This window comes from Mobula birostris, chromosome 7 (assembly GCF_030028105.1).
Source record: "Mobula birostris isolate sMobBir1 chromosome 7, sMobBir1.hap1, whole genome shotgun sequence".
NCBI classification, from domain to species: domain Eukaryota; kingdom Metazoa; phylum Chordata; class Chondrichthyes; order Myliobatiformes; family Myliobatidae; genus Mobula; species Mobula birostris.
The window spans coordinates 21,282,156-21,300,158 of NC_092376.1; the positions used below are offsets into that span (position 1 = coordinate 21,282,156).

Genomic DNA, 18,003 nt, shown 5'->3' on the forward strand with positions numbered 1-18,003 from the left:
GATCTGATTTTGCAGGGTAGTTGGCATTAAAACTGGCAGCATGCATCGTGTTGAAGTGCCGCTGTCTAGTCGAGGACCGTAGAGGGCGTGCAGTAGGTTGCGCGCTCTACAAGGGCGTAGGTCAAGTGTACAGTGTGGGATGAAGTTAGAATAAATTAGAGCAGCGCGCGCTTTATTTACATGTTATGACAGGTATGTTCACGCAAGTGGTAATGGGTCGGCCCGGTCGAGACATTTGGTTCTCACAGTCCAGACCTGGCCTGCGGTCCGCCTATTGGGGTTGTCTGATCTAGAGGAAGGTCGAGTGGTTATGGGGAGAACATATAAGCTCCTTACAGGCAGTGATGAGAATTGAGGCTCAATCAGTGAAAGCTGGCACTGTAAAGTGATGCACTAATCTCTACACCATTGTGTTATTCAGTTCCCCCTAGAAGACCTGTATCCCTATTGTTTGGTCAATGAATGTTGGCACATGCTGCCTGAATTTCCACTGCTTTAATTTTGGATGAATATCCAATATTCTTTCTTCATAATACTCCCATGTTTTGAAGCAAGCCTATACTTCCAATCTGTTTCAGAATGCGAATATTCCTTTTGATTATGGAGTAAGCCTAATAGGCCTGTTGCATTTGCCCATTCCATTTAGCTCTGACACAGTGGAAGGACATTGTTCTGCTGGACCATTAGGCTAAATTTGTGTTTAGAAGTCATAGAAATATAGAAAGAGGAATGGAAATTCAAAATTTACAGTGCTGTAATAACTTATTCTGAAATAGTAAATTCAAAATTCATAAGCAGTTTTCTTCAGTAATTTGTTAGTTTGGTTATCCTTAAATGTGATGGTCAAAAATTTTACAGGAACCTACAAGCTGAATTCTAATCAAACTTGTGTTCAGATCTTGCATATTGTAAATGTATCTTAAGCAATTTGTTACATGTAATCTGATCAACCATTGTGGTTCCTGTTTTTTTGCCTCTTATTTTTGGGTTGATCTATGGGTTTGCCAAGATGGCGACCTAGCCAGTATTGCAGTGGCCACTCTGGCTCACCTAATGGTGTAATTGTTCGACCTTTATGTCTGTCTTATGATTGCAAGACACTGCTGGATATCAAGAACACCAAGTACTGCAAATCTACCTCACTAGAGAGTTGTTGGACAGAGGAGAGTTAGGCAGCTTGGGTTTATTACTTATATTGTATATCTGCTACAGCCACCCAAGGAAGAAGGCATTGGCAGTGGTGTGGAGGGAAATGGAAGCGCCAAAAGTGCGCTGGTATTCATGTGAGACTAAAAGCAAAACTGCAGGCCAGCTTGCTTTCAATTGTTTGATTGCTAGAAAATGAACTAGATTACTTGTGTCTGTGGCTGAATCAGTGTAAGTTGAGGGATAGGTGTGCGCTGTTCCTGACAAAAATGTTGCTCCAGGATACCACCCCTGAAGTGGCCATCTAGCTAGAGATTCACGTTTCAGGCCGACAGGATTTCTGTGATCTCTGGTATGACCTGCGTTAGAGGTGCCAATGTATCTACGTTAATAAGAACTGCTATGTGAATGCTTCAGTAGTGACTACCCACTGCTCGCTCCTGGTAGAGATCACTGCGATTGTGATTGTGGCTGTATGCATGCCTCCCTGTGCTAATGTTGGAGAAGCACTGCATGATTTTGACAGTTGCACTGCTGTATTGCACCATCAGTGACTTGCAAGCCACACACCCTGATGGTTTCTTTATTGTTGCTGGTAACTTCACCCATGCAAGCTTAAAAGTAGTTTTGCCTAAATTCTATCAGCATGTTAACTTTGCTGCCAGAGGTGAGAACACATTAGGCCTGGTTTATACCAACATCCCTGGTGCATACAAGGCTGCTCCCCACCCCCACCATGGATTCTCTGACCATTTAACTGTTCTGCTATTTCCTGCATACAGTCCACTGATTAAATGAGTCAAGCCAATTTAAAGGGAGTTAAAGACCTGGCCCGAAGGAGCAACCTCAGCATTGTTTTGAAAACACTGACTGGAGCATGTTCAGGGAAGTGGCTACCTACAAGCATCACATTAACATTGATGAAGATGCAGGATCTGTGACTAGCTATACCTGTGCTTTGAGGATGTCACTGTTATTAAACACATTTATGTGAGGGCAAGAAGGCACAACAGGGTCTCCACTTCCTGTTGAGGTGAGTGAGGTTCTTCCACGTCCCCCCTCACCTCCATTTTACTATTAAGATTGTCCTGACCAGTGCATCACTATCTTGTGCAGGAATTGCAAGGCATCTGACTGCAAATGCCTACAAAGGATTGTGAAGACTGCTGAGAAGATCATTGGGATCTCTCTTCTACTAATCCTAGATATTTATAGTGCTGCATACGCAGGGTCCTTAGCATTGTCAGTGATCCCTCCAATCTGTCCAACAATCCCTTTGATCATCAGGCAGGGAGCACTGTAGTATTAGGTCAAGCACTATTAGGATGGGAAACAGCTTCTTCCCCCCGGCCATGAAATTACTAAACTCCTTGCCATCACCCAGGCCTCGTGTATGAAGTACTAGTAACATTATACTGTTTACTTTTTAATTTGTGATGTAAATATTATTTGTTAATTTATTTGTGGTAATATTACTTTATGTTATGTGTGAATTATATGTACTATACAGTGCAGCGTGGTCTGGAGCACTGTTACCTCTAAGCTGGGTGGGTGTGTGGCGTGCAGTAACTGAAATGCTCCCGTACTCATAGCCTTTGTTGTATAGCTGGAATTTTCTTTTATATAATATTTTACCAAACTGCTATGCAGTTTTCTGGAGGTGTGTTTAAAAAAAATCCTCAGGAATGGTTGGACCACCCAGCCTGATCCTAAACTAAAAATAAATTAGAGGGAACATTGATTTGGAGGTACATTGCTTATTTTGGTGGTAAACATGTGTACAGTTGAATGACAGTAAGCTTGAACTTGAACATGAACTTATCTTTCAAACATCAGCTCAATTATCCAACAAGGTTTTTCTTTGGGTTATATCCCAAATTGTTCATCTTTTCAAAAGCTTGGTATCGTGTTTCCAAGTACTTGTTGGTACATGGATGATACCATTAAGAAAGTCTTTGACTTCAAGTACCTCGGGTCAAGAATGATGAGTTCAGAAAAGGACATTAAGATACGGAAGACGCTGGTGTGGAGGGCTATGAACGACATGAAGGAAATCTGGAAGTCAAACCTGACTAGAGGGCTTAAAAAGAGGATCTTCATAGCAGTCATAGAGTCATTCTCATGTACGGATGCGAGATGTGGACACTCACCAAGACTATGTGAAAGCCTCTAGATGGTTGCTATATATGAATGCTCCGGATGACTCTTGACGTGAATTGGCAACAACACATGACGAACGTCGAGCTCTATGACGATCTACCGATGCTCACCACTAAAATCGAGGCGAGAAGACTGCAACTAGCGGGGCACTGTCTACGCCACCCCGAGCTACCTGCCAGCCTAGTCATCATACGGGAGCCCAAGCAAGGGCGGATGAACCCTGGGCGCCCTCCCAAGACTATGGTCAACACGCTCCTGGAAGACAGCGGCATGGCTAATGTAGATGAACTGAGCACACTGATGAGGGAGAGGGGGAAGTGCAGAGTCTGCATCATGCCCGACGCTGGCCCCCTAGGCCTGAGTTGACGTAGTAGCAGTGTTGGAACCAAATAAAAAATCTATTTGTAAGATCTGAAACTTTTCGAATAAACTCTTTATGGCTTCCAGCCAGCTGGGGGTATCAACATTAATCAACGTTTCGATGACAAACTCTGCCATCGTCATTGAAACGTCAGTTAAAAGCGATATAGGTACCTGGCTGGAAGCCTGAGAAGAGTTTATTTTCATATACGCCAGGAAAGCACTAAATCCTTTTTCTGAAACTTTCATAAAATTGTTTTGCTTTTGGTAGCAGGAATAAAAGATGAAAAACTGTCTGTGCCTAACTCCTTGGTGGACAGACTTGATGGACCCAGTGGTCTCATTCTGTTGCTATGACTTATGGTCAAAATCTAAAGTTCCGCAGTGAATGAATGAATGGTTAAGTACAAGGGGCACTTACTCTGGCTGTTCTGGTTTAATTTGATGTAGGAGTTCTGCTTCCTGAGTTGGTAGTTTGTGTCATACTGCTACTTACTAAGAATGCTGGACTGATGCAGGAGGCTGGGGCCATTCCTCTGTTGGCCGCTTTGTTGGAACATTTGGACAGATTTAACCAATTGGCACCTGGCAAAGAGAAAGATGATAATGATGATTTAGCGTGGCCTGGAATAATGGGTATGTATTGTAACCAAATTGATAAAATAATGTACAAACTTCATTTTAAAAAACTTGAACAGAAGCAAAGTTCATCATTTTTTAAAAAAATTGATTTTGCAGGTTCGTTGTTCACAAATCAAAACTCACGAAATAATGAAGAGGTTACTCTAATTAGGAAAGCTGACCTCGAGAACCATAATAAAGATGGTGGCTTTTGGACCATAATTGATGCAAAAGTGTATGATATCAAAGATTTCCAGGCACAGTCGTTGAGTGGGAGCAGCATACTTGGTGAGATTAATTTTTAATATTTCAGAAGGAATTTCACCAACTTAATTTGGATGTGACCATGACATACTATATTATTAAGTTCAGTCGGAGTTCAGCACTCACCATCGCCCAGTTCTGTGCTAATGTGTCTGAACAGGTTTCATGAAATTTTAACCTGGATCATCCTCACAACACAATGCTTCTAGATGGCTTTGCTGATTTAAAAAAAATACAACCATTTTTTAAAAACAGATAATTTTTAATTCTCTGTTAATTATAGATGGCTTTGAACAAAAAAGAGTTCTCATCCATCCCGTGGACTTAATAATAAAAAACATAGAAAAGCTATAACACAGTACAGGCCCTTCGGCACGCAATGCTGTGGAGAACATGGACTTTAGAAATTACTTAGGGTTACCGATTGCCCTCTGTTTTACTAAGCTCCGTGTGCCAATAAAGATTAGCTTTATTTGTTACATATGCATCAAGTAATTGAAACATACAGTGAAATGTGCCGTTTGCATCAATGACTGTTGTCAGCTTGTGAGTGTTGCTGGGCTTCAGGCACCAACATGGCATGTCCACAGCTTGCTTACCCTAACCCGTGCGTCTTTGGGAGGAAACCAGAGCACATAGAGGAAACCTGTGCACATGGGAGAACATACAAGCTTCTTGCAGACAGTGGTGGGAGTTGAACTTCAAGCACTGACACGGTAAACCCTTACACTAACCACTATGCTACCGTGCTCTTCCCATGCTGGCAGGAATGCCTGCTATAATAGTGCCAGTTCCCCAGATAAATATTCATTCATGGGCCAATTTCATCTGGTCATTTAAGAAAAGTCATATGTCCTTGCACAAATAGATTTTTTAAAACGTTATGCTCATAAAGCATTTTGCCTTATTCAGTATGTATAACTAATTTTTTTTAAATTCTGCATTTCAATCAGTTGCATTCTTTTATCTTCAGTCTTCGGTTCTTTCATCCAGATGAAGTTGTCTGCAGAAAGGGTGCTTATTTGATTTTATTCCCGGATTGCATGCTCAGGTCAAGTTGCTCTGTCCCAACAACGTAACTTTTAGACACATTTCTATTTTATGTTCTTATAACAATTTTTTATGACTGCAATTGTGAATAGAGTTATGATATTTTTGTGTCTTAGTCTCATATTCATTTGGAATTGACAGGTTCAAGTGAACCACTATTTCAAATTCACAGGCCACAATACTTTTGAACTGTGGTCTGCAAGAAAGTGTATAATTACATTGTTTTAGTGTTAAAGTAATTATTGAGAAAGCTAAAAACCGTGGTTCTGTACAGTGTAATTTACTGGCCTCTGGTGTGGACGAGTGATTGGAAAAATGTCTAACAGGAAAATGGCTCAACTGCATGGGCTGACTAGAAAATAAGTTGGTTCCATAGGAAATTGACCAAGATTTTTTTCAAAATGAAAGGTGCTGAGGACTAATAAAGTTGATGTGCTAGCTAGATTTGGAAAGTGATGGCTGAGCCAAAATTGACAGCCTTTGAGAAGTGAAGTGACTCCGAAATCCCATTATTTTGATGCACAAAAGACATGGTATGTTCAAGAAAAATTTCCCTAATCAATTATCCCAAGTAGCAACAGAATCGTTTCTAATTAATTTTGCTTTTGTTTTTAAATTACTTGCAAACTTTTTGTAATAGCCCTTGTCCTTTATATATCAATAAATGTCTCAGATGACAATTTCAGCTACTCAAAATTGGCAATTTTTTTGCCATTATTCTGCCATTGACAGTTACTTTTTTTCTTTTCATTCTTACCTGTGACAGGTGGAGTTTAATTTACATGTCGACCAGATTATTTTGCCTGCTTTTGGGCGTGTAAGTATGGGAATGCTGAACCCACGTAATGGAATACATATGAAACATAAGAACACCAACATTAAAAAGAGCAGAAGTAAGGCCAATGCTTGCTCTGCCATTTAGTAAAATCCATTACTGGTCTTGCACCACTTTCCTGCTCTCTCCCCAAAGCCATGACTCCCTTGTAGTTCAAATGTATGCTTTGAATATGTTGAATGGCTCCACCTTCACACTTCTCTGTCAGTATTCTTTGTTTGCTCTGGATCATCATTAGGGCGTCCTTAGGGCAATGTTGCTACTTTTGTCTTGCTGTACTCCATTACGTTGATGTAACCAGGCATAAATTGCATTTACGACGGATGTGTGCCAGGTCTGTTGTAATTAAAGGTTATCTTGCAAGTCTGACACATGGCAAGGGGAAGAACTGCTCAGCATAAACTAGTTGACACATTAATTCCTAAATGGGAAGATGCTTAGAAAGGGAAAAGTGACTGGTAGAGCTAAAAACTCAGTTGTAGAAAAGCATCCAGCTGAAGGCTAAATAAATTTTTTCTAAACATCTTTCTGTTACTGTGAAAGTAGCTGATGTTAACAGTGGTGACAGAAACATATTTTTCCTTTCAGCTCAGTTTGCTGGAGAAGATCCAGTGGTTGCACTGGAAGCTGCTCTCCAGTTCGAAGATACTCGCGAATCAATGCAAGCATTTTGTGTTGGCCAATATGTGGAGGTAACAGATATATTTAGTAAAGATGGACTAAGATCTAGTTCTAATGTTGACTCAGTATTGAATGAATGCCTTATTTTTAAACAACTTAATTTTTAAACAAGTGAACAATGTGTTACACAATACTGGCTGTAAAGTAAAGCAAATCTATTATTTCATCTCAGCTCATTTTGGGGAATTTAAAAATTTGAACATTTTCATTTCTTGTATTTCCATTATAGCCAGATCAGGAAGTAGTCACCACACCGGATCTTGGCAGCTTATCTTCACCTCTAATAGACACAGAAAGGAACCTTGGTCTTCTGCTCGGATTACATGCTTCATATTTGGGAATGAGTACTCCTTTGTCATCTCTGGAAGTTGAATGTGCCAGTTAGTATGCTAACAGTACATAATGAAACAAAGGGCTACAGAAAAAACTACTTTTTTGCATCAAACTTTTTATAAAAGATTTAAGGCTTTTAATGACTCAGATTTATCAGTAATAAAAATAGTGAGGCAGTCATGGGGGTAGAACTGATAACTGTGTTATTTAAATACAGAACCTCAGATGTTTCTCTCATTGCTGCCTGGCTCCTTGGCTGTTACTGTCCTTGACAATAGCTCAATTTATAATAGAATCGCACAACATTGAAATAGTTGCAAATGGCTTTAGTATATTTGGGGGCATGTGAGATTTTAAAGGCATATTAGGTGATAATTGTTGCTGAACAATGTCTTTGGCAATGAAAAATGTTCTTACAAGCATGGTATCTCATGCCTCCAGAAGAAAATTACTTTTGGAGAGCTATAATTTTTTTAAAAAGCTCAATTTATTTAATGATACAGTGTGGAGTTGGCCCTTTTAAGCCAGGCCGACCCAGCGACCCCAGAACCCTGATTAAACTTAACCTAATCATGGGATAATTCACAATGACCAATTAACCTACCTGCTACATCTTTGGACTGTGGGAAGAAACTGGATCACCTGGAGAAAACCCACACATTCCACAGGGAGGACTCCTTACAGAATGACGCCAGAATTGAAAATCGAACTACAGAATGCCCTGAGCTGTAATTACGTTGCTCAATCACCTTACCCTCTGGATGTTATTTTACTCCACATCTTTACTTCTTGAAAACAATCTGAATGTATCTTGTACTTCCCATTTGTGTTTTCTTCCTGGTTCATTTAAGTGAGGATATTTCAATCATATTACTTGCCTAGTGTTTTACAAGAGGAGGTCAATTGGTTCATTTGATCCCATTCCAGACCACAGCCATGCAACCCTGCCTATGTCATTACTTCTCCTCATTTCTCTGTGGCTGTGCAACTTATCTTTCATAACTGTCAATTTTCTTTTGATTTTGGGAGTATCCAGCAGAAACAACACAACTATGGGGGGGGGGGGGGGGGGAAAGGTGACATATGATCAGAAGATTTCGTATTCTTTTGGGTAGAGTTAAGAAACAGCAAGGATAAAAAAAAAATCTTAATGGGAGTTATATACAAGCATCCAAGCAGCAGCCTGGATGTGGGGAACAAATTACAATGGGAGATATGAAAGGCATGTCAAAAGGGCAAAGTTGTGAAAATTATGCAGGATTTCAATATGCATGTAGATTGGGAAAGTCTGGTTGGTGGTGGATCCCAAGAGAGGGAATTTGTAGAATGCCTATGAGTAGCTTTCTAGAGCAGCTTGTGGTTGAACCCGCTCGGGGACTGGCAATTCTGGATTGGGTATCATGTAATGACCCAGATTTGAAGAGGAAGCTTAAGGTAAAGGAGCCCTCAGGAGACAGTGATCATAATATGATAGAATTCATCCTGCAGTTTGAGAAGGTGAAGCTAAAATCAAATGTGTTAGTATTATAGTGGAGTAAATTGAATTACAGGCACATGAGAAAGGAGTTGGCCAAAACTGATTGGAAGGAGACATCAGTAAGGGTGATGACAGAACAGCAATGGCTAGAGCTTCTGGGGGAAATTCAGAAGGCATTGGAAAGATACATCCCAAAGAAGATGAGGTATTTGAAAGGGTGGGCTAGGCTACCGTGGCTGACAAGGGAAGTCAAAGGCAGCATAAAAGCAAAATTTAGTTGGAAGGTTTTAAAAACCAACAGAAGGCAACTAAGAAAGCCATAAAGAGAGAAAATATTAAATATGAAGGAAAGCTGGCTAATAATATAAGAGGATACAAAAAATATGTGGAGGCACGAGTAATGATCTTTCAAGAATCACTAGATTCTGGAATGGTTCCTGAGGACTGTAAAATTGCAAATGCCACTCTGCTCTTTAAGAAGGAAGGGAGACAGAAGAAAGGAAATTATAGGCCAGTTAGCCTGACTTCAGAGGTTGGAAAGATGTTGAAGTCTATTATTAAGGATGAGATTTTGGACAACTTGGAGGCACATGATAAAATAGGCCAAAGTCAGCATGGTTTCCTTAAGGGGAAAAATCTTGCCTGACATATCTGTTGGAGTTCTTTGAGGAAATAACTGACAGGTTGGACAAAGGAGTCAGTGGATGTTGTTTATTTGGATTTTCAGAAGACCTTTGATAAGGTGCCATGCATGAGGATGTTTAACAAGATGAGAGCCTCTGATATTACAGGAAATGTACTAGCAGGGATAGAAGATTGGCTGACTGGCAGGAGTCAAAGATTGGGAATAAAGGGGGCCTTGTTGGTTGCTGGTAATGAGTGGTGTGCCACAGGGTTAGATGTTGGGACTGCTTCTTTTCACGTTGTATGCCATTGATTTAGATGAAGGAATTGATGGCTTTGTGGCTGAGTTTGCAGACGATACAAGGATAGGTGAAGGGTTAGGTAGTGTTGAGGAAGCAGAGTGTCTGTAGAAAGACTTAGACATATTGGGGGAATGAGCAAAGAAGTGGCAGAGGACATATAGTGTAGAGAAGTGCATGGTTGTGAACTTTGGCAGAAGGAATAAAGGTGTGGACTATTTTGTAAATAGGGAGAAAGTTCAAAAATCAGAGGTTCAGAGGGACATGGGAGTTTTCATGCAGGATTCCCTAAAAGTTAACTTGTAGGTTGAGTCATTGGTAAGGAAGGCAAATGAAATGTTAACATTCATTTTGAAAGGACTACAATACAAAAATAAGGATATAATGCTAAGGCTTTATAAGGCGTTAGTCAGACCACACTTAGGAGTATTTTGACTAGTCTTGGGCCCCTTATTTAAGGAGTCTAGGATCAGAGGGCAGTCTTAGAACTAAGGGTCATCCATATAGAACAGAGATGAGGAAAAAGTAGTTTAGCTGCAAGATGGTGAATCTGTGGTATTCATTGATACAGACAGCTGTGCACGCTAAGTTGGTGGGTAAATTCAGAGCGGAGGTTGACAGGTTCTTGATTAGTAAGGGTTTCAAAGGTTATGAGGAGAATGGGGTTGAGAAGGAAAATAAATCAGCTATGATTGAATAGTGGAGTGGACTCAGTGGTCCGAATGGCCCAATTCTACTTCTAGGTCTGATGTAGAGTGCAAGCTCTATATAAATACAAGATTAGTACCGAACCTGGATCCCACACTAATGCTAACAGTATTAACTACTGTCCTACCATGCTGCCAGTAAAGAGCTTATCCTGATCAGTCTCCACAGATAGCTTAGAATTATTTTTCCATTAAAATATCCCTTGATGAGTTTGCACATCTTTGCTGGCCTTGTACAAAAGTGGAATAGTGAAAGCCAAGTGTCTGCAGCTAAAGACTTTATATAGGGTCTCTGGCCATTATTTCCTTCAAAATTAATTTTCACATCAAATGGCTTAGAATTTGGAATTCTTGAGATTCAGTTTTGTTCAAGTACCTTTTTTAAAATTTAATTTAAGGAATCAGGATTTCATAACCTTTATTTCTAAGTATACATTTTTTCATGGTATATGACCACTTGGTCAAATATGTACTTTAATATGAAGGATGGGTTAATTGTAGATCCTATGATCTGAGATTTTTTTTAGAGGTGGTTTTGAAGAGGAGGGTTTTAATTAGACCATAAAGCCATAAGATGTGGGAACAGAATTAGACTATTCACCCATTGAATCCACTCTGCCATTCCATCATGTTTGGTTTATCTATCTGTCTCAACCCCATTGTACTGCCTTCTCCCTGTAATCTTTGATGCCCGAACTAATCAAAAACCTATTAACCTCTGCTTTAAATATACCCAGTGATTTGGACTCCACAACTGTCTGTGGCATTAAATTCCATTGATTCATTACCCTCTACCTAAGGAAATTCCTCCATATCTCTGTTCCAAAGGGACCACCCTCTATTCTGAGGCTATGCCCTCTGCTGTTGGACTCCCCACTATAGGAAACATCCTCTCCATATCTACTCTTTCTTGGCCTTTTCATATTTGATAGGTTTCAATGAAATCCTTCCTCATTCTTCTAAGCTCCAGCAAATACAGGCCCAAAGTCATCAAATACACCTCATACATTAACTCTTACATTCCCAGAATAATTCATGCACCTCCTCTAGACCCTCTCCAATGCCAGCACATCTTTTCTTAGATAAGGTGCCTAAAAACTGCTCACCATACTCCAGGTGCAATTTGACAAATATAAAGCCTAAGCATTTTCTCCTTGTTTTGATATTCTACTCCTTTCGAAGTGAATGCCAACATTGCTTTCCTTACCACTGACTCAACCTACAAGTAAACTTTTTGGGAATCCTGCACGAGAACTCCTAAGTTGCTTTGCACACCTGACTTTTGAATTTTCCCTCTGTTTAGAAATAGTCCATGCCTTTATTTCATCTACCAATGTGCATATACTTCTCCACCATATTATATTCATCTGCAACTTCTTTGCCCATTCTCCTAAGCTAGCTGTTAAAGTCCTTCTGCAGTCTCCCTGCTTCCTTAGCCTACCTGGCCCTCCACCTAGTATCTTCATATCTTCCACAAACTTGCCCATAAAGAGTTTCGGGGTTGGTTCATAGTGTGTCCAAGATAACAATAATTAATTTGTGCTAATCAAAACTGATCAAGCAAAACTCCGGGTCATGTTAGTATACATGATTTTAGTTAACACGTAGAAAATACTGGTGGAACACAGCAGACCAGGCAGCATCTATAGGAAGAAGTACAGTTGACATTTAAGGTCGAGACCCTTTGTCAGGACTAACAGAAAAAAGAGATAGAGATTTGAAAGTGGGAGTGGGAAGGGGAGACTGGAAATGATAGGAGAAGACAGGAGGGGGAGGGATGAAACTAAGAGCTGGGAGGTTGATTGGCAAAAGGGATACAAGGCTGGAGAAGAGGGAGTATCAAGGGACGGAAGGCCTTGGAAGAAAGAAAGGGGGAGGGGAGCACCAGAGGAAGATGGAGAACAAGCAAGGAATTAATGTGAGAGGGAAAGAGAGAAAAGAAAAAAAAATAAATTAGGGATGGGGTAAGAAGGGGAGGAAGGGCATTAACGGAAGTTAGGGAAGTCAATGTTCATGCCATCAGGTTGGAGGCTACCCAAACGGAATATAAGGTGTTGTTCCTCCAACCTGAGTGTGGCTTCATCTCAACAGTAGAGGAGGCCGTGGATTGACATATTGGAATGGGAATGGGACGTTGAATTAAAATGCATTTCGACATCAAAAATTGGGGATGGGGATCCCAATCACTAGGTTAAACTTGTTTTATCATCTCAGGATTTTTATCAGGTAAAGTTATAGAAGTTTGTGAAAAATACCCAGTCATTTGTATAACTAAGACAATTTTCATATTTAACAGAATGGCTTCAGTCTTCCCTTTTCTCCGGTGGCTTGCAGACAAGTCAGATTCATTACAGTTACAATGAAGAGAAAGATGAGGACCATTGCAGTGCCACCACCACACCAGACAAGGCCAAACTGTATGTGCGGAATTTAACACTGGGTGATCACACTCAACCGTTCCTGCAAGCAATTGCAGACAATAACATTCAAGATCACAATGTAAAGGTATGTACTTAAACAAGCTTGGGAGGGTAATGAAAAATCTTTTATTGTCCCTGTTTCTACTCTGAAATGTATTAAAACTGCTTTTGCATAAAGCTTGCAAAGAAAAATTGCATGAATTAAAGAAAGGTGAAATGAAAATCACCTTAATTTTAAGGTGATTGGAGGAAATTATGGGGGATTTTGGAAATAAATTCTTTACACAGGGACTAGTGGGTGCTTGGAATGCACTGCCAGAGCTGGTGGTGAAAGCAGGTACATTAGGGTACATTAGAAACTCTTAGATAGGCACATGATGATAGAAAAATGGAGGCCTATGTAGGAGGGAAGGATTAGATTGATCTTTGAGTAGGTTAAAAAGTTGGCAAACCATCTGGGCAAAATCACCTGAAGAAATGGCAAAGAATTTAAAATAGTAGCAAGCTGCTCACGTAGCTATTTGGAGGCAAAATGTCTATGCCCAATTACAGGTATTCAAAATCAGTCACTGTGTATAAAAATAGTTGTTATAGCTTCCTTTTGTCTTGGTGTGGCATTCCAGCACACTTGTGCCCCAGGCTTTCATTCTTCACTTTAAATTTCATCCCTTTATTCACGTTTTTGTTCCGTGTATCAAAATCTTTTCCTTTTTGCCTTTTCATTTGTATAACCCATACTGATGTTTTAGGAACTTTTATTTTTCTATTAAACATTTAAGTGGTGGTGTTGATGTTGCCATTGTGCCCTGAAACTGACCTCCATGAGCCATAATCTGTGATACCTTCAAAGCAACCACGTGGTAATTTGGGAATAGGAAATTGGGTGGGAGATGAGGAATGAGGAAACTAGTCTTAAATTGTTTTAAAAATGAATGTAAGATTAAATTCTTCATACGATTTTTGAGAAAATTGACACCATGTAATAATTTTTAAAGCAGGGGCTCCTAACTTGCCCTCCACAGATCTCTCAGTTAATGATAGGGGTCCATGGCATAAAAAAGGAACCCCTGTTTTAAAATATGTGATTTGAAGTGAATTTCTATATATTCTCCAAATCTTGAGTTGCTTCGTTTGAATATTTTTGCTGTTTTATATTCCGTTTACAGGATTTCTTGTGCCAAATAGAACGCTCTTGTAAGCAGTGCCACCTGACAACACCAATCACCTTCCCTCCAGAGCACCCTGTAGAAGATGTAGGCCGGTTACTCATGTGTTGTCTTCTAAAGCACCAAGATTTAGGTTTGACCTTTTACTCATCCTCGGCTGTCTTTATTGATAATAGTTGTTTTTAGTAATTTACATTTTGAACTGTGGGTGAACTTGTAAGTTTCAGAAGCTTAAGCTACAATAATCTTTGAACAGAACTGGTGATCTAATGTTATTTCACTAAGTATCATGTCTGATTCAAGTAGTACTGCTGTCAACACTTTAGTCACCTTTTAATTGGACATTGTTTGCAAAAGGCAGAGAGAGAGAATGTCATTGATATGGTTTAGCTTCCCAGAGATGTACTAAATTGATTCTAACTGGTAGATGCAAACATTTTAATTGTCCTTAGTTTAATTCAGATTTGCTGAAAGGAGAATGTGCTAAGAGATGTTCTGCTATGATTATTGTAAATGAAATGGTAATGAAAAATTGCTGATGGGAAGCAATCATGCTGGAATCATGACCTTTTGTGCTATTAAGAAATTCTGAACATGATGCATGTAATATCCATGGAAATTTAGTTCTACTATCATCGAAGCAAATACTTAATTCTTTACTATCAGTACTGTTGGTTTCCATTGCCTCTCCTACACCATCAACCCAAAAGGAAGTTCATCCTGTCTTTCACAAGGAACAACATAAAAGGTTGTTCTTCATGTGGTCCCAAATTGCAATAAAGTCCTTTGGTGGAAGCAAAATTCCCCAAAGAGAAGCTACTTTAGCCTTTGATGTAGGGTAAACAAAAGAACTCTCACTGTTTCTATTCTGAGAAGTGGCAGGATGCAGAAACATTTAAAAGGATAAATTTGGAATTAAAACATCTTTTTCAATGAAAGAAAAGAGGAGGACTAATGAAAGTGCAGCTAAGAGACAGACTGGACGAGCCATGTGACACATTATTTTCATGTTCCATCTTCTACCAAAGATAAAAATGGGGGGTAGTGAAGTGAGTTGCAGAAATGGTGTAAACTGAATTAGTTTCTAGTATACCAAATTTGAAATTGTTCACAAAGGCCAGCAGTAGAAAGGATTGAATTATTTTTAAATAAAGAGGAAAAGACATTGATAAGTAATATGATGTCCAATATTGGATAATTTCACATCCTCCTTCCTTCCAATATCTTTGAGTTGTTGACCTTGGCCACAATGGTGTTGACAGCACTAAAATCAGGTTTTAAAATCTCCCAGAAAGTATTTGCACACTGTTTTGACTTGAGTGTAACGTGTACTCTTTTTGTTTTGCAAACTTGATTCAGGCCATGCAGCCTTGTCTGTTATCAATCAGAATGTCCTAGGAGTGGATCAGGGAAAGCTGAAATCTTTGCCTAAATCTGTAGGAGATGTTTGCCGGGTAGTATACCAAGCCAAGTGCTCATTAATAAAGGTAAATTTCATGTGCTTGTGCACAGCGCTGCCGCAATTTATTTTTACTCTGAAGGTGCTATCTGGGTAAATTGTCTTGCATTTAAATCTTAGACCCACCAAGAGCAAGGACGATCATATAAAGAGGTGTGTGCACCAGTAATTGAACGACTAAGGTTTCTGTTCAATGAGCTGCGGCCTGCGGTCAGTAATGACCTTTCTATAATGTCAAAACTAAAGTTGCTAAGTTCGTCTCCTCGGTGGCGCAAAATTACCCAGAAAATCATCCGTGAAAGAAGAAAGAAGAGAGGTATGTAAGATTAGAATCTATTCTTGGCAATTTAAAGCACCCCCTACCAAATGTTTAGTTTGAAGGCTGTGTAATTGTACATTGTTAATGGAGAATACATGCTATAAATTTTGAAATGAAATGCAGTATTGGGAGGAAAAAGTGTTTCTGAATATAAGATCAACAAATGAAAGCAGTTAGTGTTGCAGCAATGATTTTATTTCTGTAAGGCCTGTAAATGTCTTTGAGGTGTGAACCTCTAATTTATTGTAGTAAAACTTTGATTTTCCAGTGTGTTTGGGACTTCTGTTTGCAGGATTGGCAGGTTTCTGGATTATTTTCATTTTTTATCTCATTGCTATTAATTAACTTTATAACATGTTAAACGGTATGATGATATATTTTCCAATGAGCCATGTAAGTTGTTGGGTCCCAGTGGACGGAAAGGGAGTGTAGGAGTTGGGGCTCCATCCGATCTGTTAGAGGATGCCTGGGAACAGGGGCCCCAGAGAGTGGGAACTCAACGTGACAAAGAATGACCGATCAGCCCGATACCAGATTATAGGATTTCTGAATAGTTGGATTATCAGAGTTTTACTGTAATGTGAAGAAAAATTTCTAATTCAAGCATTGAGGCTCAAATGCCAAACTAAAAATTAATTGAATATTAACACCTCAAAGAAACATCAAATGAGTACCTAAGTCTCAAGTTTGTTTTCTGGTCAAGTGTCACAATCAACTACAATCTTCTCACTTGAGATATGTTTCAAAGCTTTTTGTTGTTTCTAATTCAAATCGACGTAAGTTTTTTGACTGATGTAGTTTAATTTTTTTTAGAGTGAATTCCAGCTATGTCATATGAATTTTAATGACAATATGCTAATAAACCAAGTAAAAAGTTACTTCATGTTACTGCTTTAGCTTCATTTTCTGTGTTTTTTTTTCTCATCACAACCCTTGGCACCCTATATGTAAAATATATATACTTGTGGCTTTCTTTTGGACATGATTTATAATACCTAAACTCTGTGGTGACTTAACAGTTCCAAAAAAGTCAGAATCGGCTGATGTGGAAGAATCAAAGATTGAAAATAATGAGAGTGATGTGGAAGATTCCTGTGTTGTACCTCTTAATCCTGGAGGTGTGGATAAAAAAGCCATTCCTGTGAAATCAAAGGTGACAGAATGACAAAGATTCTGATTTCATATGAAATGTATCTTTCTTTAAACAAAAACCTGAAAGCTTATTGTTATATTTAATGGACTTGGAAATCTGAGCTGTGAAGAATAAAAACAAATCATGATCATAATGTATTAGTATTTCCTCTATAACTTTTCGTATTTTACATTATATTTGATCGACTTCTTTAAATATTTCACTTTGTTTATAAGAATTAAACTGGACAAATCTTTGCTTATTGCTTCTTCTGTATACTCGTCTCTTCATAGTGTACCTTTTAAATTAGCGGTTCCCAGCCTGGGGCCCATGGACCCCTTGCTTAATGATGTTGGCTCATGGCATAAGAAAAGTTGAGAACCTCTGCTTTAAATCATGCTTGCTTGCTGTTTCTTTTGTAATTGGTTTATTATTGTCACATGCAGTGCAATCCAATGAAAAGCTTTTGTTTGCATGACATCCAGAGAAATCATTCCATATGTAAGTGCATTTAGGTAGAACAAAAGGAAAACACTACATTCTGTTACGTAGAAAGTTCCCTTGTGCCCAGGAAATGTCCAAGTATTTTCCTCATACCCAGATAATGACTAAATCTTATTGGAAACTAGAGATGTTGCAGTAACGAACAAACGTGTTTTTGACGCTTTGCATTTTGAAATTTATTTTACTGAATAATATTACAATTTTAATTTGTATTTTTTTCACTGATGTAATGCAGGACAAATGGCAACCTCTCCTTTCATCTGTATCAAGTGTTCACAGATACAAATGGCTGAAACACAATGTTCAGAGCTCTTTTCCACAATCAGCATTAATGGCTAACATTGTTGACTTTGCTTTGAAAGAAGAGCCAATTGATGTGGAGAAAATGAGGAAATGTCTTTTGAAACAAGTAAGGCAGAATTGTGATGTAATGGACTAGAATATTG

At 39.0% G+C, this 18,003-nt stretch overlaps 1 protein-coding gene across 8 annotated transcripts in view; it reads left to right on the top strand.

Annotated features, from left to right (window-relative positions):
• Window positions 1-18,003, top strand: part of herc2 (HECT and RLD domain containing E3 ubiquitin protein ligase 2) — a 231,142-nt gene that overhangs the window by 87,127 nt on the left and 126,012 nt on the right. For all 8 annotated transcript variants that reach the window (XM_072262724.1, XM_072262731.1, XM_072262725.1 and 5 more), the window contains 10 exons: window positions 4,117-4,302; window positions 4,405-4,575; window positions 7,025-7,128; window positions 7,347-7,497; window positions 12,854-13,062; window positions 14,144-14,276; window positions 15,503-15,630; window positions 15,723-15,918; window positions 16,941-17,074; window positions 17,793-17,966. In XM_072262724.1, the coding sequence (XP_072118825.1) occupies window positions 4,117-4,302; window positions 4,405-4,575; window positions 7,025-7,128; window positions 7,347-7,497; window positions 12,854-13,062; window positions 14,144-14,276; window positions 15,503-15,630; window positions 15,723-15,918; window positions 16,941-17,074; window positions 17,793-17,966 (1,586 nt within the window). The remainder of the gene's footprint in view (window positions 1-4,116; window positions 4,303-4,404; window positions 4,576-7,024; window positions 7,129-7,346; window positions 7,498-12,853; window positions 13,063-14,143; window positions 14,277-15,502; window positions 15,631-15,722; window positions 15,919-16,940; window positions 17,075-17,792; window positions 17,967-18,003) is intronic.